General features: G+C 41.2%; 1 protein-coding gene and 1 pseudogene across 2 annotated transcripts in view; one reads left to right on the top strand and one right to left on the bottom strand.

Annotated features, from left to right (window-relative positions):
* Positions 1 to 16147, top strand: part of PRKAR2A (protein kinase cAMP-dependent type II regulatory subunit alpha) — a 111162-nt gene that overhangs the window by 55990 nt on the left and 39025 nt on the right. For both annotated transcript variants that reach the window (XM_077858919.1, XM_077858920.1), the window contains exon 3: positions 15430 to 15482. In XM_077858919.1, the coding sequence (XP_077715045.1) occupies positions 15430 to 15482 (53 nt within the window). The remainder of the gene's footprint in view (positions 1 to 15429; positions 15483 to 16147) is intronic.
* Positions 2734 to 3599, bottom strand: LOC144290083 (small ribosomal subunit protein eS4, X isoform-like; annotated as a pseudogene).

A 16147-nucleotide genomic window follows, 5' to 3' on the forward strand; every position in this document is an offset into this window, starting at 1 on the left:
TCTTAAATTCCATATATGAGTGAAATCGTGTGGTATTTGTCTTTCTCTGACTGACTTATTTTGCTTTGCATTATACTCTTCTAGCTCCATGCATGTCATTGCAACTGTTAAGATTTCATTCTTTTTATGGTTGAGTAATATTCCATTTTATACATGCACATGTGCTCACACACTCACACATTTCTTTATTCATCAGTCGATGGACACTTGGGCTATTTCCATGATTTGGCTATTGTAGATAATACTGTTATAAATATTAGAGTGTACATCTCCTTTTGTATTAGTACTCTTGTATTCTTTGGGTAAATACCTAGTAGTGTGATTGCTGGATGATAGGGTCATTCTATTTTTAGCTTTTTGAGAAACCTCCATAGTGTTTTCCAGAGTGTTGTACCAGTTTGCATTCTCACTAACAGTGCAAAAGGTTTCCCCTTTCTCCACATCCTTGCCAACACCTGTTGTTTCTTATGTTGTTGATTTTAGCCATTCTGACAGGTATGAGGTGGTATCTCATTATAGTTTTGATTTGCATTTCCTTGGTGATAAGTAATGTTGAGCACCTTTTCATGTGTCTGTTAGCCATCTAAATGTCTTCTTTGGAAAATGTCTGTTTTTAAAAATACATATTATTTCTGGTATTCTAAATTTGCTGTATTCATTTCTTGCATACACTGTTGAGCCACTAAGATTATTTCCTCAATTATAGTGTTGGGTAGCATTCTCTGGTCAGAAACTGATCATTGCCTGGGTTTTTTCTGTGTATTGCTTTCTAGAGGCAGTCTACAGAATAGGCTGCATGCAGAGAGAAAGACACCCTACAAAGGCTTCTCTTTCACCACCATCTCACTAACATAGATGGTGCCTACTACTTTATTTTTTTTAATAATAAATTTATTTTTTATTGGTGCTCAATTTGCCAACATACAGAATAACACCCAGTGCTCATCCCGTCAAGTGCCCCCATCAGTGCCCGCCAACCAGTCACCCCCACCCCCCGCCCTCCTCCCCTTCCACCACCCCTAGTTCGTTTCCCAGAGTTAGGATCTTCCATGTTCTGTCTCCCTTTCAGATATTTCCTACCCATTTCTTCTCCTTTCCCCTCTATTCCCTTTCACTATTATTTATATTCCCCAAATGAATGAGACCATATAATGTTTGTCCTTCTCCGATTGACTTATTTCACTCAGCATAATACCCTCCAGTTCCATCCACGTCGAAGCAAATGGTGGGTATTTGTCATTTCTAATGGCTGAGTAATATTCCATTGTATACATAAACCACATCTTCTTTATCCATTCATCTTTCGATGGACACCGAGGCTCCTTCCACAGTTTGGCTATTGTGGACATTGCTGCTATAAACATCGGGGTGCAGGTGTCCCGGCGTTTCATTGCATCTGTATCTTTGGGGTAAATCTCCAGCAGTGCAATTGCTGGGTCGTAGGGCAGATCTATTTTTAACTCTTTGAGGAACCTCCACACAGTTTTCCAGAGTGGCTGCACCAGTTCACATTCCCACCAACAGTGCAAGAGGATTCCCTTTTTTCCGCATCCTCTCCAATATTTGTGGTTTCCTGCCTTGCTAATTTTCCCCATTCTCACTGGTGTAAGGTGGTATCTCATTGTGGTTTTGATTTGTATTTCCTACTTTAATTTAGATATAAAATAGTACTTTAGGGCAGCCCCAGTGGGCTCAGCGGTTTGGCGTCACCTTCAGTCCAGGGCATGATCCTGGAGACCTGGGATCAAGTCCCACTTCTGGCTCCCCGCGTGGAGTCTGCTTCTCCCTCTGCCTGTGTCTTTGCCTCTCTCTCTCTGTGTCTCTCATGAATAAATAAATAAAATCTTAAAAATAATAAAAAATAATAATAAAAAAAAATAAAAATAAAATAAAATAAAATAGTACTTCAGATTGTTCTATTTGGCACTCCTTTGATTATTAACAAAAATGAATGTTTTCCAAATATGAGAAATCAATTTTTATTTTTTTATACAGTACTAGTTTGGTGATATTTTTCTCTTTGATCTATTATGATCCAGATTAGTTTTTTATAAGTTTAAGTAAATTTCTATCATGATTTTTGAACTTTTGAAATTTTAAAAAAATATTTTATTTCTTTATTTTAGAGAGAGAGAAAACATGAGTGAGGGAGGACAGAGGGGAAGGGCGAAGGGAAAGAATGCTGAGGAGACTCTGTACTGAGTGCGGAGCCAAATGCAGGGCTTGATCTCAACCACTCTGAGATCATGACCTGAGCTGAAACCAAGAGCCAGATGGTTAACTAATTGAGCCACCCAGGTGCCCAACCTTTTGAAATTTTTAATGCAAAATTTTCCTGCTTGGTATGCTACTTGTTTTAATTTTGCTATTTTTTTATTGACTCAAAAACTTTGGGATCCCTGGGTGGCGCAGTGGTTTGGCGCCTGCCTTTGGCCCAGGGCACAATCCTGGAGACCCGGGATCAAATCCCACATCGGGCTCCTGGTGCATGGAGCCTGCTTCTCTCTCTGCCTGTGTCTCTGCCTCTCTCTCTCTCTCTCTGTGTGTGACTATCATGAATAAATAAATTAAAAAAAAAAAAAAACTTTAGTACGTGACTGATTCCATGAACACTGCCTGCCTGGCACATAGCAAACACTAAGTATTTATTGAATATATATAGAATATATATATCTTCATTTTTAAAAAATAATTCCTCTTTTTTTTTTTTCCCATGCTGTAGAATCTTTAAGTATAAAGACTTTCAATCACATCACCTAGGGACCATTTTACCCACTGTTCTGTTTGATTGCCAGTCTCTTGTCTCTTTCCTTAGCAATAGTAAGGCAGATACCCTTTGTGCGGGGAAGAGAAATCCATGGTTTGCTGCCTTTGCCAATAACAAAAATGTTGGAGAGTTGGGTGATGAAGCTGTTGCCATTGGCATCTTTCACGTGAACTACATCAAAAGAACCAGGGTGTCTCTCTCCTTTGGTGATCACACCAATTCTTCCCAGGTTGGTGCCTCCATTCACCATACACAGATTATCAGTATCAAACTTGATGAAATCAGTAATCTTTCCAGTCTCCAAATCAATCTGAATGGTGTCATTCACCTTGATGAGGGGATCAGGATAGCGGATGGTGCGAGCATCATGAGTCACCAGATGAGGGATTCCTTTTGTTCCCACAAAGATCTTTCTCACTTCGTGCAACTTATACTTGGCCTCCTCAGGTGTAATCCGATGAACAGCAAAACGACCCTTGGTGTCATAGATTAGACGGAAATTCTCCCCAGTTTTGTCAATGCTGATGACATCCATAAAACCAGCAGGGCAGGTGATATCAGTTCAGACTTGCCATCAATCTTAATAAAACGCTGCATACAGATCTTCTTCACTGCATCTCCTGTTAGGGCATACTTAAGTCTGTTCCTTAGGAAAATGATGAGAGGAAGACATTCTCTCAACTTATGGGGGCCAGTAGATGGGCGAGGGGCAAACACACTGGTCAGTTTATCCAGCATCCAGTGCTTTGGAGCTGCTACATGCTTCAGGTGCTTCTTGGGACCACAAGCCATGGCTGCACTAGGCACGAAAAGAGCTAAATAATTGTTCTTAAGCTGAGAAGGTTCCCCTCCCCTTTTATAGACCTAATAAATATATTTTCTGGAAGTTTCCTTATAATTAAAATGTTTGACTTTTGGATACATCCAGAGTTTATTTGATTGTATAGTGGGGATGTTAATGTGTTTCAAACCTGCTGTGTGTGAGCTGTATATATCACATCATTCTTTGATATCCCCTCATTCTGGGAATCCTTGATTTTAAATTGTCATATAAACTAATATGTAGTGAGACTAGGAATCCCTTTTCTATCCCTTTGTCCTTTTCTTTGAGAAAATCTGCTCATTTATGTTTCAGAAAGCCTTTAGTAAGGTTGTACACCAAAGTATGTTGAAAGGAGATTGAAAAAACTATGTTCTTATGTGTAGTGAGACATTATGGAGAAGAAATTAAGTATGGATTAAGGTTGGTATGAGATCCATGAGCTATTACCTTCCATTTTGTTCATTCTTGGCCTCCTTTTCTTTTCTTTTTTCTTTTCTTTTCTTTTCTTTTCTTTTCTTTTCTTTTCTTGTCTTGTCTTTTCTTTTTTCTTTTTTCTTTTTTCTTTTTTCTTCTTTTCTTTTCTTTTCCTTTCCTTTCCTTTCAGTCATCAGAGAGAGGCAGAGACATAGGCAGAGGGAGAAGCTTTTCACAGGGAGCCCAATGTAGTACTCGATCCTCAGACCCAGGATCACACCCTGAGCTGAAGGCAGGTAGTCAACCCCTGAGCTACCCAGACATCCCTACTTTCTTTTCCCCAAATGATTAGTAATGTCTCTTGACCTCTGTAGGACAGATCTGGGAGATGGTGAGTACAGTGATATCTCATCCAGAGGTCCTGGATGGTGTTCATGAATTGCTGCTTGAGCTGTCAGTGTTCAGGCCTGAACTCTGTGGAGAACTCAAACAATAATCCCTCCTCCTTAGATTTTGCAATCCTTTTTTTTTTTTTTTTTTTTTAGATTTTATTTATTCATGAGAGAGAGAGAGACAGAAAGACAGAGACATAGAGACATAGGCAGAGGGAGAAGCAGGCCCCATGCAGGAAGCCCGATGTGGGACTCGATTCGGGAATTCCGGGATCATGCCCTAAGCCAAAGGCAGATGCTCAACTGCTGAGCCACCCAGGCATCCCAGATTTTGCAATCTTATTGAAGGTTTAAAACTTCTCAATATTATTCAAATGCTAAGTTAAAAGATTCTTAAAAGAATCCAAAATGAGGGGGATCCCTGGGTGGCTCAGCGTTTTAGCACCTGCCTTTGGCCCAGGGCGCGATCCTGGAGTCCCGGAATCGAGTCCCATGTCGGGCTCCCTGCATGGAGCCTGCTTCTCCCTCTGCCTGTGTCTCTGCCTCTCTCTCTCTCTTTCTCTCTCTCTATGTCTATGTCTATCATGAATGATTAAATAAATAAATAAATAAATAAATAAATAAATAAATAAATCTTTAAAAAAAAAAAAAGAATCCAAAATGATTATGCAGGAGAGAAAATAGCCTGTAGGAATAGCTAATGTTCTTTTCATCCAGGCTATGTGTTAGGTGCACAATTTTAAGGTCTATGTAAATACCTTCCTTGTGTCATTGAACATAATCCTCACATTAACAGTGAGGTACATGCCATGATTATCCTCACTGTACAGATGCAGAAACTGAGGACAAGGCAGAGGTTAAGTCGCTTGAACAGTCGAGGTGATAATGTACCTAAAAGTATCAGGAGTCCTAAATTCTACCCTTCTTATCTCTCAGGACCCTTTCTTATACCCTCTGGACCTTTTGGTCAGTTTTCATATAAATCCCCTAAATTCTCAGCCTGTTACCTCTGAATGTAGCTTTCATCTTCTGGATCTAGCTGAAGCTTGGCTTGCCCTGCAGGCTTCTCAAATTGTGATTCTTTTCTTCCTTCTTTCTTGTAATACAGACAGGAGGTGGGTAAATGGTAAATATTTCTATACTCCTTAGTGCTTCCAGACCATTGTCTCTCCCTCCTCCCTACAACCCTCGCCTTCAAACTTCACGTTATTATATTCTCTCAGCCACTTCCCCTCCTGGTTTTTAGTTCTCTAATAATGCATAGGCTGTTTTCTTCTTATTTCCATATAGATGATTTTCTCAATGTCTTGCCCTTCCATTCATTGACCTCTTGTCTTTCACCCAACTTCAGCCACTCACCCCTCTGGTCATTCTCTGGAATGACAAGCATTACAACTCTTTTTTAGAGGGGGAGTGGCAGAGAGAGAGAGAGAAAGAGAGAGAGAGAGAATCTTAAGCTGATGCTGGGCTGGATCTCACTACCATGAGATCAAGACCTGGGCTGAAATCAAGAGTCAGATGCTTAACAGACTGAGCCACCGGTACCCCAGGCATTACAACTTTTCATACTCAGTGATCCCAGTCTCCCACCACCTGCTGTCACCTGGGCTCTTTTGCTATCCTGCTCCAACCCTGACAACTTGATCTTTCTTTCCACTGTTCCTCCCTTCGTCTTTTACTAACCTTAAATTATTCCTCAGTCAATGATTATAACCACTCTGTGGCACATACCTTCAATTTACTGTTTCCTTTTTACTTGCTTGGCTAAACCACATTCTATTTAAGCCCACCTGTCCACTTTTTTTTTTTAATTAATTTATTTATTTATGATAGGCACACAGTGAGAGAGAGAGAGGCAGAGACACAGGCAGAGGGAGAAGCAGGCTCCATGCACCGGGAGCCCGACGTGGGATTCAATCCCGGGTCTCCAGGATCGCGCCCTGGGCCAAAGGCAGGTGCCAAACCGCTGCGCCACCCAGGGATCCCAGCCCACCTGTCCACTTACTCTGCATCTGCCCCACAGCAGTATTTGATGGAAGGAAAATACACAGCCCTGTTGACTAATCTTACTTTCAGTACATGATCATTCAATACTAGTAGGCTCTGGATGCCTGCAATCATCCTGTGTCTCCATACTTCTTTCATTCTTCTGTTCTCCCAGATAAGCCTTTCATACCTTCTTTATTCCAAAACCTGCACCTCATCCTGAATCCTCATTCCTGGCAGATGATTTTTTTCTTAACTAAGGAAATAGAAGCTATGAAAGATAGTTTCCATAGACTCCCATCACCACATCTATTCTTCCTTACCTGCCTGTGAGTCCAGTGTCCGCCTATACACTAGACCTCTTCCCTTTATCCTCCTAGCAGTTACTTCCTCTTTATCCTGCATGATCTTTTTTTTTTAATTAAGATTTTATCTAGTTATTCATGAGAGACACACAGAGTAGCAGAGACACAGGAAGGGGGAGAAGCAGGCTCCATGCAGGGAGCCCAATGTGGGACTCGATCCCGGGTCCCCAGGATCAGGCCCTGGGCTGAAGTCAGCACTAAACCACTGAGCCACCCGGGCTGCCCCTATCTTGCATGATCTTTATCCTTCACCTGGATTATTCTTCTTAGTGGAGAAACACAGTATTGATTTCCACTTCTTATAAAAATAAAACTTTTTAAAAACACTCTTCCCTCTCCAGCCACCACCCTTTTTCCCCCTGCATATCTTTATAGCAAATTCCTTGAAGGAGCAATCAATATTTGTTGTATCTAGTTTCTCTTCTATTCTCCCTTGAGTCCAATTTAATCAGACTTTTGCTCCTGTATCTCATCATAACTATCTTTGTAGATTGCTTACATCCTTTAGACCTTTATTTGCAAAACACCTTCTCAGGTCTTCAGTAAGACACAACACACAACACACACACACACACACACACACACACCCTATCTCCCTCACTTATTTTCTCATTACTGTCTCTCTCACTCTCTCCTTCTTAAGTTATTTGTCCTATTTATTATCTAGTCCTTGTGCTAGAGTATAAGCTCCAATCAGGCAGAGAAGTTTTGTGTTTTGTTCGTTGATGCATATAGTTAACATTTAGAACAACGTCAGTAAATATGAATGGATGAATAGAAGAAAGGAGCAAAAGCAAGGGGTTAGAAATCAGAAGGAGAAATTACTGTGGGCAGAAAAAAATTAAGAGATACATCTTTGAAGGAGGAAGCAGAAATTGCACTGGAATTTGTAAGACATGGTTACTGTTTGACTAGTACCAAGGATGCATTCTGTGGGAAAGAATGTCTTAAGACTCAAAGGGGGATGAACTGGATCTGGCTGCTCTGGCTATAAGTAATGAGATAAAATAAGATTGGAAAGAGAAGTAGGGAATAGGGCTCCTTATGTGATCCAAGAATTTCAGCAATGACTAGCTATGTGAGGACATGTGCTATGTCAGAAACTGCAGGAGAGGGCAGCCCAGGTGGCTCAGCGGTTTAGCACCGCCGTTGGCTCAGGACGTGATCCTGGAGACCCGGGATCAAGTCCCACATCAGGCTCCCTTCATGGAGCCTGCTTCTCCCTCTGCCTGTGTCTCTGCCTCTCTCTCCCTCTGTCTCTCCTGAATAAATAAATAAAATCTTAAAAAAAAAAAAAAAAAGAAACTGCAGGAGACTTCAACAACTCAGTGTGTCTGACTGAATAATAATCTGGAATGTAAAACAGTGTAAGAGAGCTAGCAATTGTTGAGTATCTCCTGTGAGCCCAGCCCTGTGTTTTATTTTTTTTTAAGATTTATTTATTTATTTGGGGGGGATAGGCAGAGAGAGAGGGACTCTAGCAGACTCCTTGATGAGTGTGGAGCCCAGTATGGGGCTTGAACTCAGGACCCTGAGATCATGACCTGAGCCAAAATCAAAAGTCGGATGTTTAACTGCCCAAGCCACCCATGTGCCCTGCAGCCCTGTGTTTTAAATGTCTCCTCCGGGATCCCTGGGTGGCGCAGCGGTTTGGCGCCTGCCTTTGGCCCAGGGCGCGATCCTGGAGACCCGGGATCGAATCCCACGTCGGGCTCCCGGTGCATGGAGCCTGCTTCTCCCTCTGCCTGTGTCTCTGCCTCTCTCTCTCTCTCTCTCTCTCTCTCTCTCTGTGACTATCATAAATAAATTAAAAAATTAAAAAAAAAATAAATGTCTCCTCCTACTCCCCACTTTTTACATGATTTTCATATTGTTATTGCTTCTCACCACTGAAGAAACAGACCAGGGATCTGGAATATAGGGAAATAGTGAATGAGTGAGTGGTGGGTGGATTGAAGCTCAGACCCTGGTGCATGTAGTAGCTTCAGAGATGAGCTCTTCCCTTCTTTGATGCTGGGTCTCCATTGCAAAGCAATAGAATTGAAAAGCTCTGCCTGTCTACGGACATACCACCCCAAACGCGCCCTCTCTTGTCTGAAAAGCTGTGCCTTCCAAGTTTAAGTTCTAACAGAACAGTCCTTCTATGTCATGTGATAAATTCATCAAATGAAGAGAGTTTGTAAATTCTTTAAAGGCAGCTTTCTTGAAATAGTCCTAAAGTAGTATTAACTGGCTCTGAGTTTGAAATGTTAGTCTGATTCTGTTAATTAAAAAACTTCATCCCCAGAAAAATCCTTTCATTTATTAAATGTATATTGAAGCTTCAAAGCATTTTAATCAGAAATTTGTGTGTTGGCATCATGCCATATTTAGGCAGGGATAATCTGATCTGGTGATGACTGTGACCAGTCAGTAGAGTCTGCTGTGCATCTGGTGCCATAGTAGTCACTCCTCTCTGCATGATAGGTGCTCTTCCTTCATGAGGCGTCCCTGTCTTTTAAGGCTTACATGCTTACAATAGACTGAAATATTGATTTTTGTCTAGATAGCCTTTCACAGTATTCAGTATTTTTTCCACCAATAGCTATCTTCAGGTAAAATATTACCAAACATTACTGAAAATAATTTAGAAACCCAGTGTTACATACTGAATTTTGTCCCTTGTGAATTCCTATGTGAGGCCCAATATGACTGTATTTGGAGAAAGGGCCTTTAAAAAAAAAAAAAAAAAGAGGCAATTAAGGTTAAATGAGGTTATAAGAGTGGAGCCCTAATCCAATAGGACTGGTGTCCTTATAAGAAGAGGAAGAGACACCAGGGAGTGTACCATAGAAACAGAGGGCCATATGAGGACACAGCAAGAGGGCAGCCACTCGTGAGCCAAGGGAAGAGGCCCCAGGAGAAATAAAACGTGCCAGTACCTTGATCTTGAATTTCCATTCTCTAGAACTGTGAGAGAATAGATTTCTGTTCTTTAAGCCATTCTGCCTGGTATTTATTATGGCAGCCCAAGCTGAGAAATATACACAGGCTGAATCAACTCTACACGGGAGCTAGCAGGAGAGCATAGCACCTCAGGATGTGACCAGGATCTGTGCTCACTTCTTTGTAAATATGAAAGGGTTTTCTCTCACCAGCACACTTTAATGATTCACATTTCTGGGAGCACCTGGCTGGCTCAGTTGATAGAGTGTGCAACTCTTGATCTCAGGATTGTGAGTTTGAGCCCCACATTAGGTGTAGAAATTACTTAAAAATAAAATCTTTAAAAAGATGATCCACATTTCTGGATGACAGAAGCATCAATTAAAATTTGGAAGAAGAGGGCAGCCCGGGTGGCTCAGCGATTTAGCGCTGCCTTCAGCCCAGGGCCTGATCCTGAAGACCCAGGATCAAGTCCCACGTCAGGCTCCCTGCATGGAGCCTGCTTCTCCCTCTGCCTGTGTCTCTGCCTCTTTCTCTCTCTCTCTCTCTCTCTCTGTATGTCTCTCATGAATGAATAAAATCTTTAAAATAAATAAAAATAAAATTTGGAAGAAGAAATTGTGCTGGATAGGTTCTTGTCACTTTGTACAGTTTCGTGTTGCCAACCAGTGACATCTGCTGGAAGACTGTGGCAAAACAAATTCCCTGGAACCAGGGATTGTGCTACTCTTTCAGTCTTCGTTTTCAGTAGGTGTTACACATCTCATGACACTCAGTATCTTTCTTGAGGCTTCATAGGAGATCACACAGACTCTGGGGCAACAACCACATAGACACTTAAAAATGGACTTTTAGGAGCAGCCCTGGTGGCTCAGCGGTTTAGCGCCGCCTTCGGCCCAGGGTGTGATCCTGGAGACCTGGGATCAAGTCCCATGTTGGACTCCCTGCATGAAGCTTCTCCCTCTGCTTGTGTCTCTGCCTCTCTCTTTCTCTCTCTGTGTGCCTCTCATGAATAAATACATAGAATCTTTTTTAAAAATGGACTTTTATACAGAAGATGAAAGAAGTGGTTTGGGATCAAGACCAGGAAGAAGTAGAGAGATTGGGTAGAAACAGAGGGAACAGGCAAAGAGAGGTGAGTCTGGAGTTCAAAAGAAAAGGGAAGAAATTCAAAATCAAGTTTTGGAAAATAAAGACATAATGTTTTTCCACAAAAATAATAATTTTACTGGAAATAACTATTTTTGCTTAAATCACAGTGCTGCACCTTAGGACTTGAAGACTGTAACATTTATTGCCTGAGTTAGGTTAATGTCTAAAAATATAAAAACGAGGGGCACCTGGATGGCTCAGTTGGTGAAGCATCTGACTCTTGATTTTGACAGAGGTCCTGATCTCAGGGTGGTGAGATTGAACCCTGAGCCAGGCTCTGTGCTCAGCCAGGCTCTGTGCTCTTAAGCATGGAGTCTGCTTGAGATTCTCCCCTACCCTCCCCCACCTGCTCAGGCATGCATGCATGTGTGCACTTGTGCTCTCTCTCTCTCTCTCTCAAAATAAATAAATAAAATCTTTTTTTAAAAAAGACCTTTGAGAAGACATACACATGGCCAACAAGCACATGAGAAAATGCTCCACATCGTTTGCCATCAGGGAAATACAAAGCAAAACCACAATGAGATACCACCTCTCACCAGTGAGAATGGGGAAAATTAACAAGACAGGAAACAACTCTCCAAATGTTGGAGAAGATATGGAGAAGAGGGAACCCTCTTGCACTGTTGGTGGGAATGTGAACTGGTGCAGCCACTCTGGAAAACAGTGTGGAGGTTCCTCAGAAAGTTAAAAATAGAGCTACCCTATGACCCAGAAATTGCATTACGGGGTATTTACCCCAAAGATACAGATGTAGTGAAACGCCAGAACACCTGCACCCGAATGTTTATAGCAGCAATGTCCACAATAGCCAACTTGTGGAAGGAGCCATGATGTCCTTCGACAGATGAATGGATAAAGAGCATGTGGTATATATATACAATGGAATATTACTCAGCCATCAGAAATGACAAATACCCACCATTTGCTTCGACGTGGATGGAACTGGAGGGTATTATGCTGAGCAAAGTAAGTCATCAGAGGAGAACATCACATGGTTTCACTCAGACGGGGAATATAAGAAATAGTGAAAGGGATTATAAGGGAAAGGAGGTGAACTGAGTGGGGAAAAAATGGAGAGGGAGACAAAGCATGAGAGACTCCTAACTCTGGAAAAGGAACAAAGGGTTATGGAAGGGGAGGTGGGCAGGGGTGTTGAGGTAACTGGGGGATGTACTGAGAAGGGCACTTGATGGGATGAGCACTGGGTGTTATACTATATGTTGGCAAATTGAACTTCAATAAAAACACATGAAAAAAATAAAAACGTTAAAAAACTGTCAGCAATTCTACACATCAGTAATAAGATAACTGAAGGGGATCCCTGGGTGGCACAGCGGTTTGGCGCCTGCCTTTGGCCCAGGGTGTGATCCTGGAGACCCGGGATCGAGTCCCACGTCAGGCTCCCGGTGCATGGAGCCTGCTTCTCCCTCTGCCTGTGTCTCTGCCTCTCTCTCTCTCTCTCTCTCTGTGACTATCATAAATAAATAAAAATTAAAAAAATATATATAACTGAAAAAACCTTTGAGTCTTTTTTTAAAAAATAAAACCATAAAAACAAACTAAGTCACTGAAGTACTTTCCTTCAAAATCAGAGGAAAAGCAAGCCTGGAAATAGGCTAGCCCAAGACTATGTCATTATCAGTAAAATCCTGTCAGTCTCATCATCACAGACTTATTATTTTAAACTTTTTAAATGAAAATTTTCATACATATGCAAAAGTAGAGGAAGTATAATAATAGTCATGTACCCATCTGTCTCCAAAGTGAGGGTTTTTTTTTTTTAAGATTTTATTTATTAATTCATGAGAGAGGCAGAGACACAGGCAGAGGGAGAAGCAGGCCCCAAGCAGGGAGCCTGATGTGGGACTCCATCCCAGGGCCCCAAGATCACGCCCTGAGCCAAAGGTGGACGCTAAACTGCTGAGCCACCCAGGCATCCCTAAAGTGAGGGTTTTTAAATGCATTTTTCTAAGAAGATATTTTGAGGTCCTGGACCAAGAAGTAGCAATTGAAGTACATTGAATAAAGGTCAGATAAGAGAATATTTCTTTCTTTTTTTTTCTTTTTTAAAATTTTTATTTATTCATGAGAGAGACACAAAGAGAGAGAGAGAGAGGCAGAGACACAGGCAGAGGGAGAAGCAGGCTCCATGCAGGCAGCCCGATGCAGGACTTGATCCTGGGATTCCAGGATCACACCCTGGGCCAAAGGCAGGCGCTAAACTGCTGAGCCACCCGGGGATCCCCAATATGAAAATATTTCTGAAGGAGAATTTGATGTATTCATTGGGTAAGAGGTGAATGAAAGAAGTAATGGTGAGTTGCAAATTTCTGGTTTAGAAAACTGGGCTGCTAACGACAATATTAATCAAGAGCACAGAGAGCCAAGAGGCTTGCAATTTAATAGTGTGTCCGCAATGCAGCTTCCTCAAATCTACCAAAATAATCTATGAAGGTGCAAAAAAGTGGCAGCAATATGTCTAGGAACTCAGGAAGGTATGTGTCTTAATCTTTAGGACAGATCTGAGATAAATGTAGCTGACCTCATCTTGTGGAATCAGGAATGGCTTGGAGAAAGTTAGTCATTATCTACATCCTGTTGTCACTTTCCTGGCTCAGCTACCCGAAGCATGTACCAGTCAGGGACTAAGCAGACCTTCCTGCAGAACATTACCTGGTGCTGTTTTATACTAGAATAGTATATGTCCTTTTACTCCCTTCTCCCTAATTTTTCTCTGGGTAAGGATACTGGATCCCTGTTGGACAGGCAGAGTATTGATGGTTATTACAGTACAGGAGGTGTGACCCACACTAGAGTACCGTAGGGTAGGCAGGGAAGGGACTCCTCTCTGCCTGATACACCATTTCTCAGGTGTTCCATGCATTCAGAGAATCAGTAGGAAGGGGAAGCTGGGATGCAACTAGACCAAGGCTGCAGTGAGTAAATGTGTCTAATAAGCCAGGAGTTAAATTGAAAGCAGTATGTAGGGATCCCTGGGTGGCGCAGCGGTTTGGCGCCTGCCTTTGGCCCAGGGCGCAATCCTGGAGATCCGGGATCAAATCCCACGTCAGGCTCCCGGTGCATGGAGCCTGCTTCTCCCTCTGCCTGTGTCTCTGCCTCTCTCTCTCTCACTGTGTGCCTATCATGAATAAATAAAAATTAAAAAAAAAAAAAAAAAAGAAAGCAGTATGTATCCCTAGTTGTTAGCTATAATACAAATGCATTGAGTGTAGGGTCACGAACCATTTGGATTCCTTGCCTGCTAACTTCCTGGTTTATCCTTCTCTATTTCCCTTTGGAAAAATAAACAGGTAAAAAAAAAACTTTTATGTATATATTCATATTTATATATATATTTTTTTTCCCCTCATCTTAGTGTTCCTTCTTTCTCATAGAAATACTTTACGGAAGGGAGAACATACTACATATATCCTTCGTTTTGCTTTTTTCCCTAGAAATCCCTATTAGCCCTTGGAGAGCTTTCTAGTTTTTTTCTTGTAGTGTATTATTCAAATAGTTATATCATATTTTTTATAGTTCTATAATTTCTGATAATTTTTCTATTACAAATATTCAGTAAATATTTTCTGAATCTTTGAATTGCAAGAGAGACAAGTCCTGCAGCCAACCAGTGCAACAAACATAGGTTACCTACAAGGAAAATCCAGTTGATTTTAGATTTGTATAATATTGTACCCAGAAGAAAGACTGACACATAGTATTCATTTTGTTTAAAATTCATTCTTATTGGGGTGCCTCCATGGCTCAGCAGTTGAGTGTCTGCCTTTGGCTCAGGTCGTGATCCCAGGGTCCTGGGATCGAGTCCTGAATCGGGCTTCCTGCAGGGAGCCTGCTTCTCCCTCTGCCTGTGTCTCTGCCTGTCTCTCATGAATAAATAAATAAAATCTGTAAAAATAAATAAATAAATAAATAAATAAATAAATAAATAAATAAATAAAATTTGTTTTTATTTTTAAATCATTTATGTACAGAATGATGTTGAACAATTTTAATTGATTCTTTTCATAATTACTCCATATCCATATCCATGTGTTTATATTGCATATGTTGTACTCTGATTTTTCTACCCATGCTTAAAAATTCAGCAGAGAGGGCAGCCCAGGTGGCTTAGCGGTTTAGCACCGCCTCCAGCCCAGGGCATGATCCTGGAGACCCGGGATCGAGTCCTGCGTCAGGCTCCCTGCATGGAGCCTGCTTCTCCCTCTGCCTGTGTCTCTGCCTCTCTCTCTCTCTGTCTCTCATGAATAAATAAATAAAATCTTAAAAAAAAAAAATTCAGCAGAGATAGTACTTCTTTCCTTGTCCTTGCCACTATCATGGGATTTTCTCTATGATATATTTTATCAACTCTCTCCTATTTGAGACTACCGATCCCTAGAAAGCTGGCCTTTTAGAACCTAATAGAATTCCTGACATGAGTAGGTACTTAATATATTTGTTAATTGCTGAAAGGGCTTTAAAATCATTACAGCTTTAGAAACCAGTGAATAACAGGAAACTACGTTCACTTCCTATTTTTCCAGTAAAAGCACACATCTGTTTTATTCACTTTTCTCTTTATGTTTTTCTCTCCAAATTTAGTCTGTGCTGAGACCTATAACCCTGATGAGGAAGAGGAAGATACTGATCCAAGGGTAAGAATTGCTGCAAAGGCAGCACTTACTGCCTTATTTTATTCTGTACTTAACTCCCCTCCTCCTCTACATCATGCTGATAATTTAAATGAATACAAATTAAATTTCAACAAGGTGCTATATTTTTTATCACCAGTTTGACAGATATTAAGAAGAATGAAAGCAGGACTGGTTGAGGTTATGGTAAGAAGGGGTGCCTGCCTACCTGTAACTGTCAAAACCTTAAATATAGTCAAGCCAACTGACTCATTCTGAAAGAGAATTCATCCTTGACAAATAGCTGGATCCTTCCTGAGGATGTACAGAGATCATTGCAGTGTTGTAGTAGTTAAAAATGGGAACAATGCCTCAAAATAGGGGATTACCAGGGGTTAAGTTATGGTACATTCAAATCAAGAGAATCGGCAGCCATTGGAAATGATGGTACAGGACCAGATTTAACAGCAAGGGATCCAAGTGGTTCTTGACCCTACACTCAATAAATAACTTAAAAAAATATATTAATCTGAGGTGTCTGGTTGGCTTAGTCGGAAGAGCATTCAGCACTTAACCTCGGGGTTGTGAGTTCAAGTCCCACTTTTGGTATAGAGATTACTTTAAAAAGTAAATAAACTTTAAAATACATACATACACACACACACACATACATACATACATATATATGT

The sequence above is a fragment of the Canis aureus genome, chromosome 19, assembly GCF_053574225.1.
Source record: "Canis aureus isolate CA01 chromosome 19, VMU_Caureus_v.1.0, whole genome shotgun sequence".
Lineage (NCBI taxonomy): Eukaryota > Metazoa > Chordata > Mammalia > Carnivora > Canidae > Canis > Canis aureus.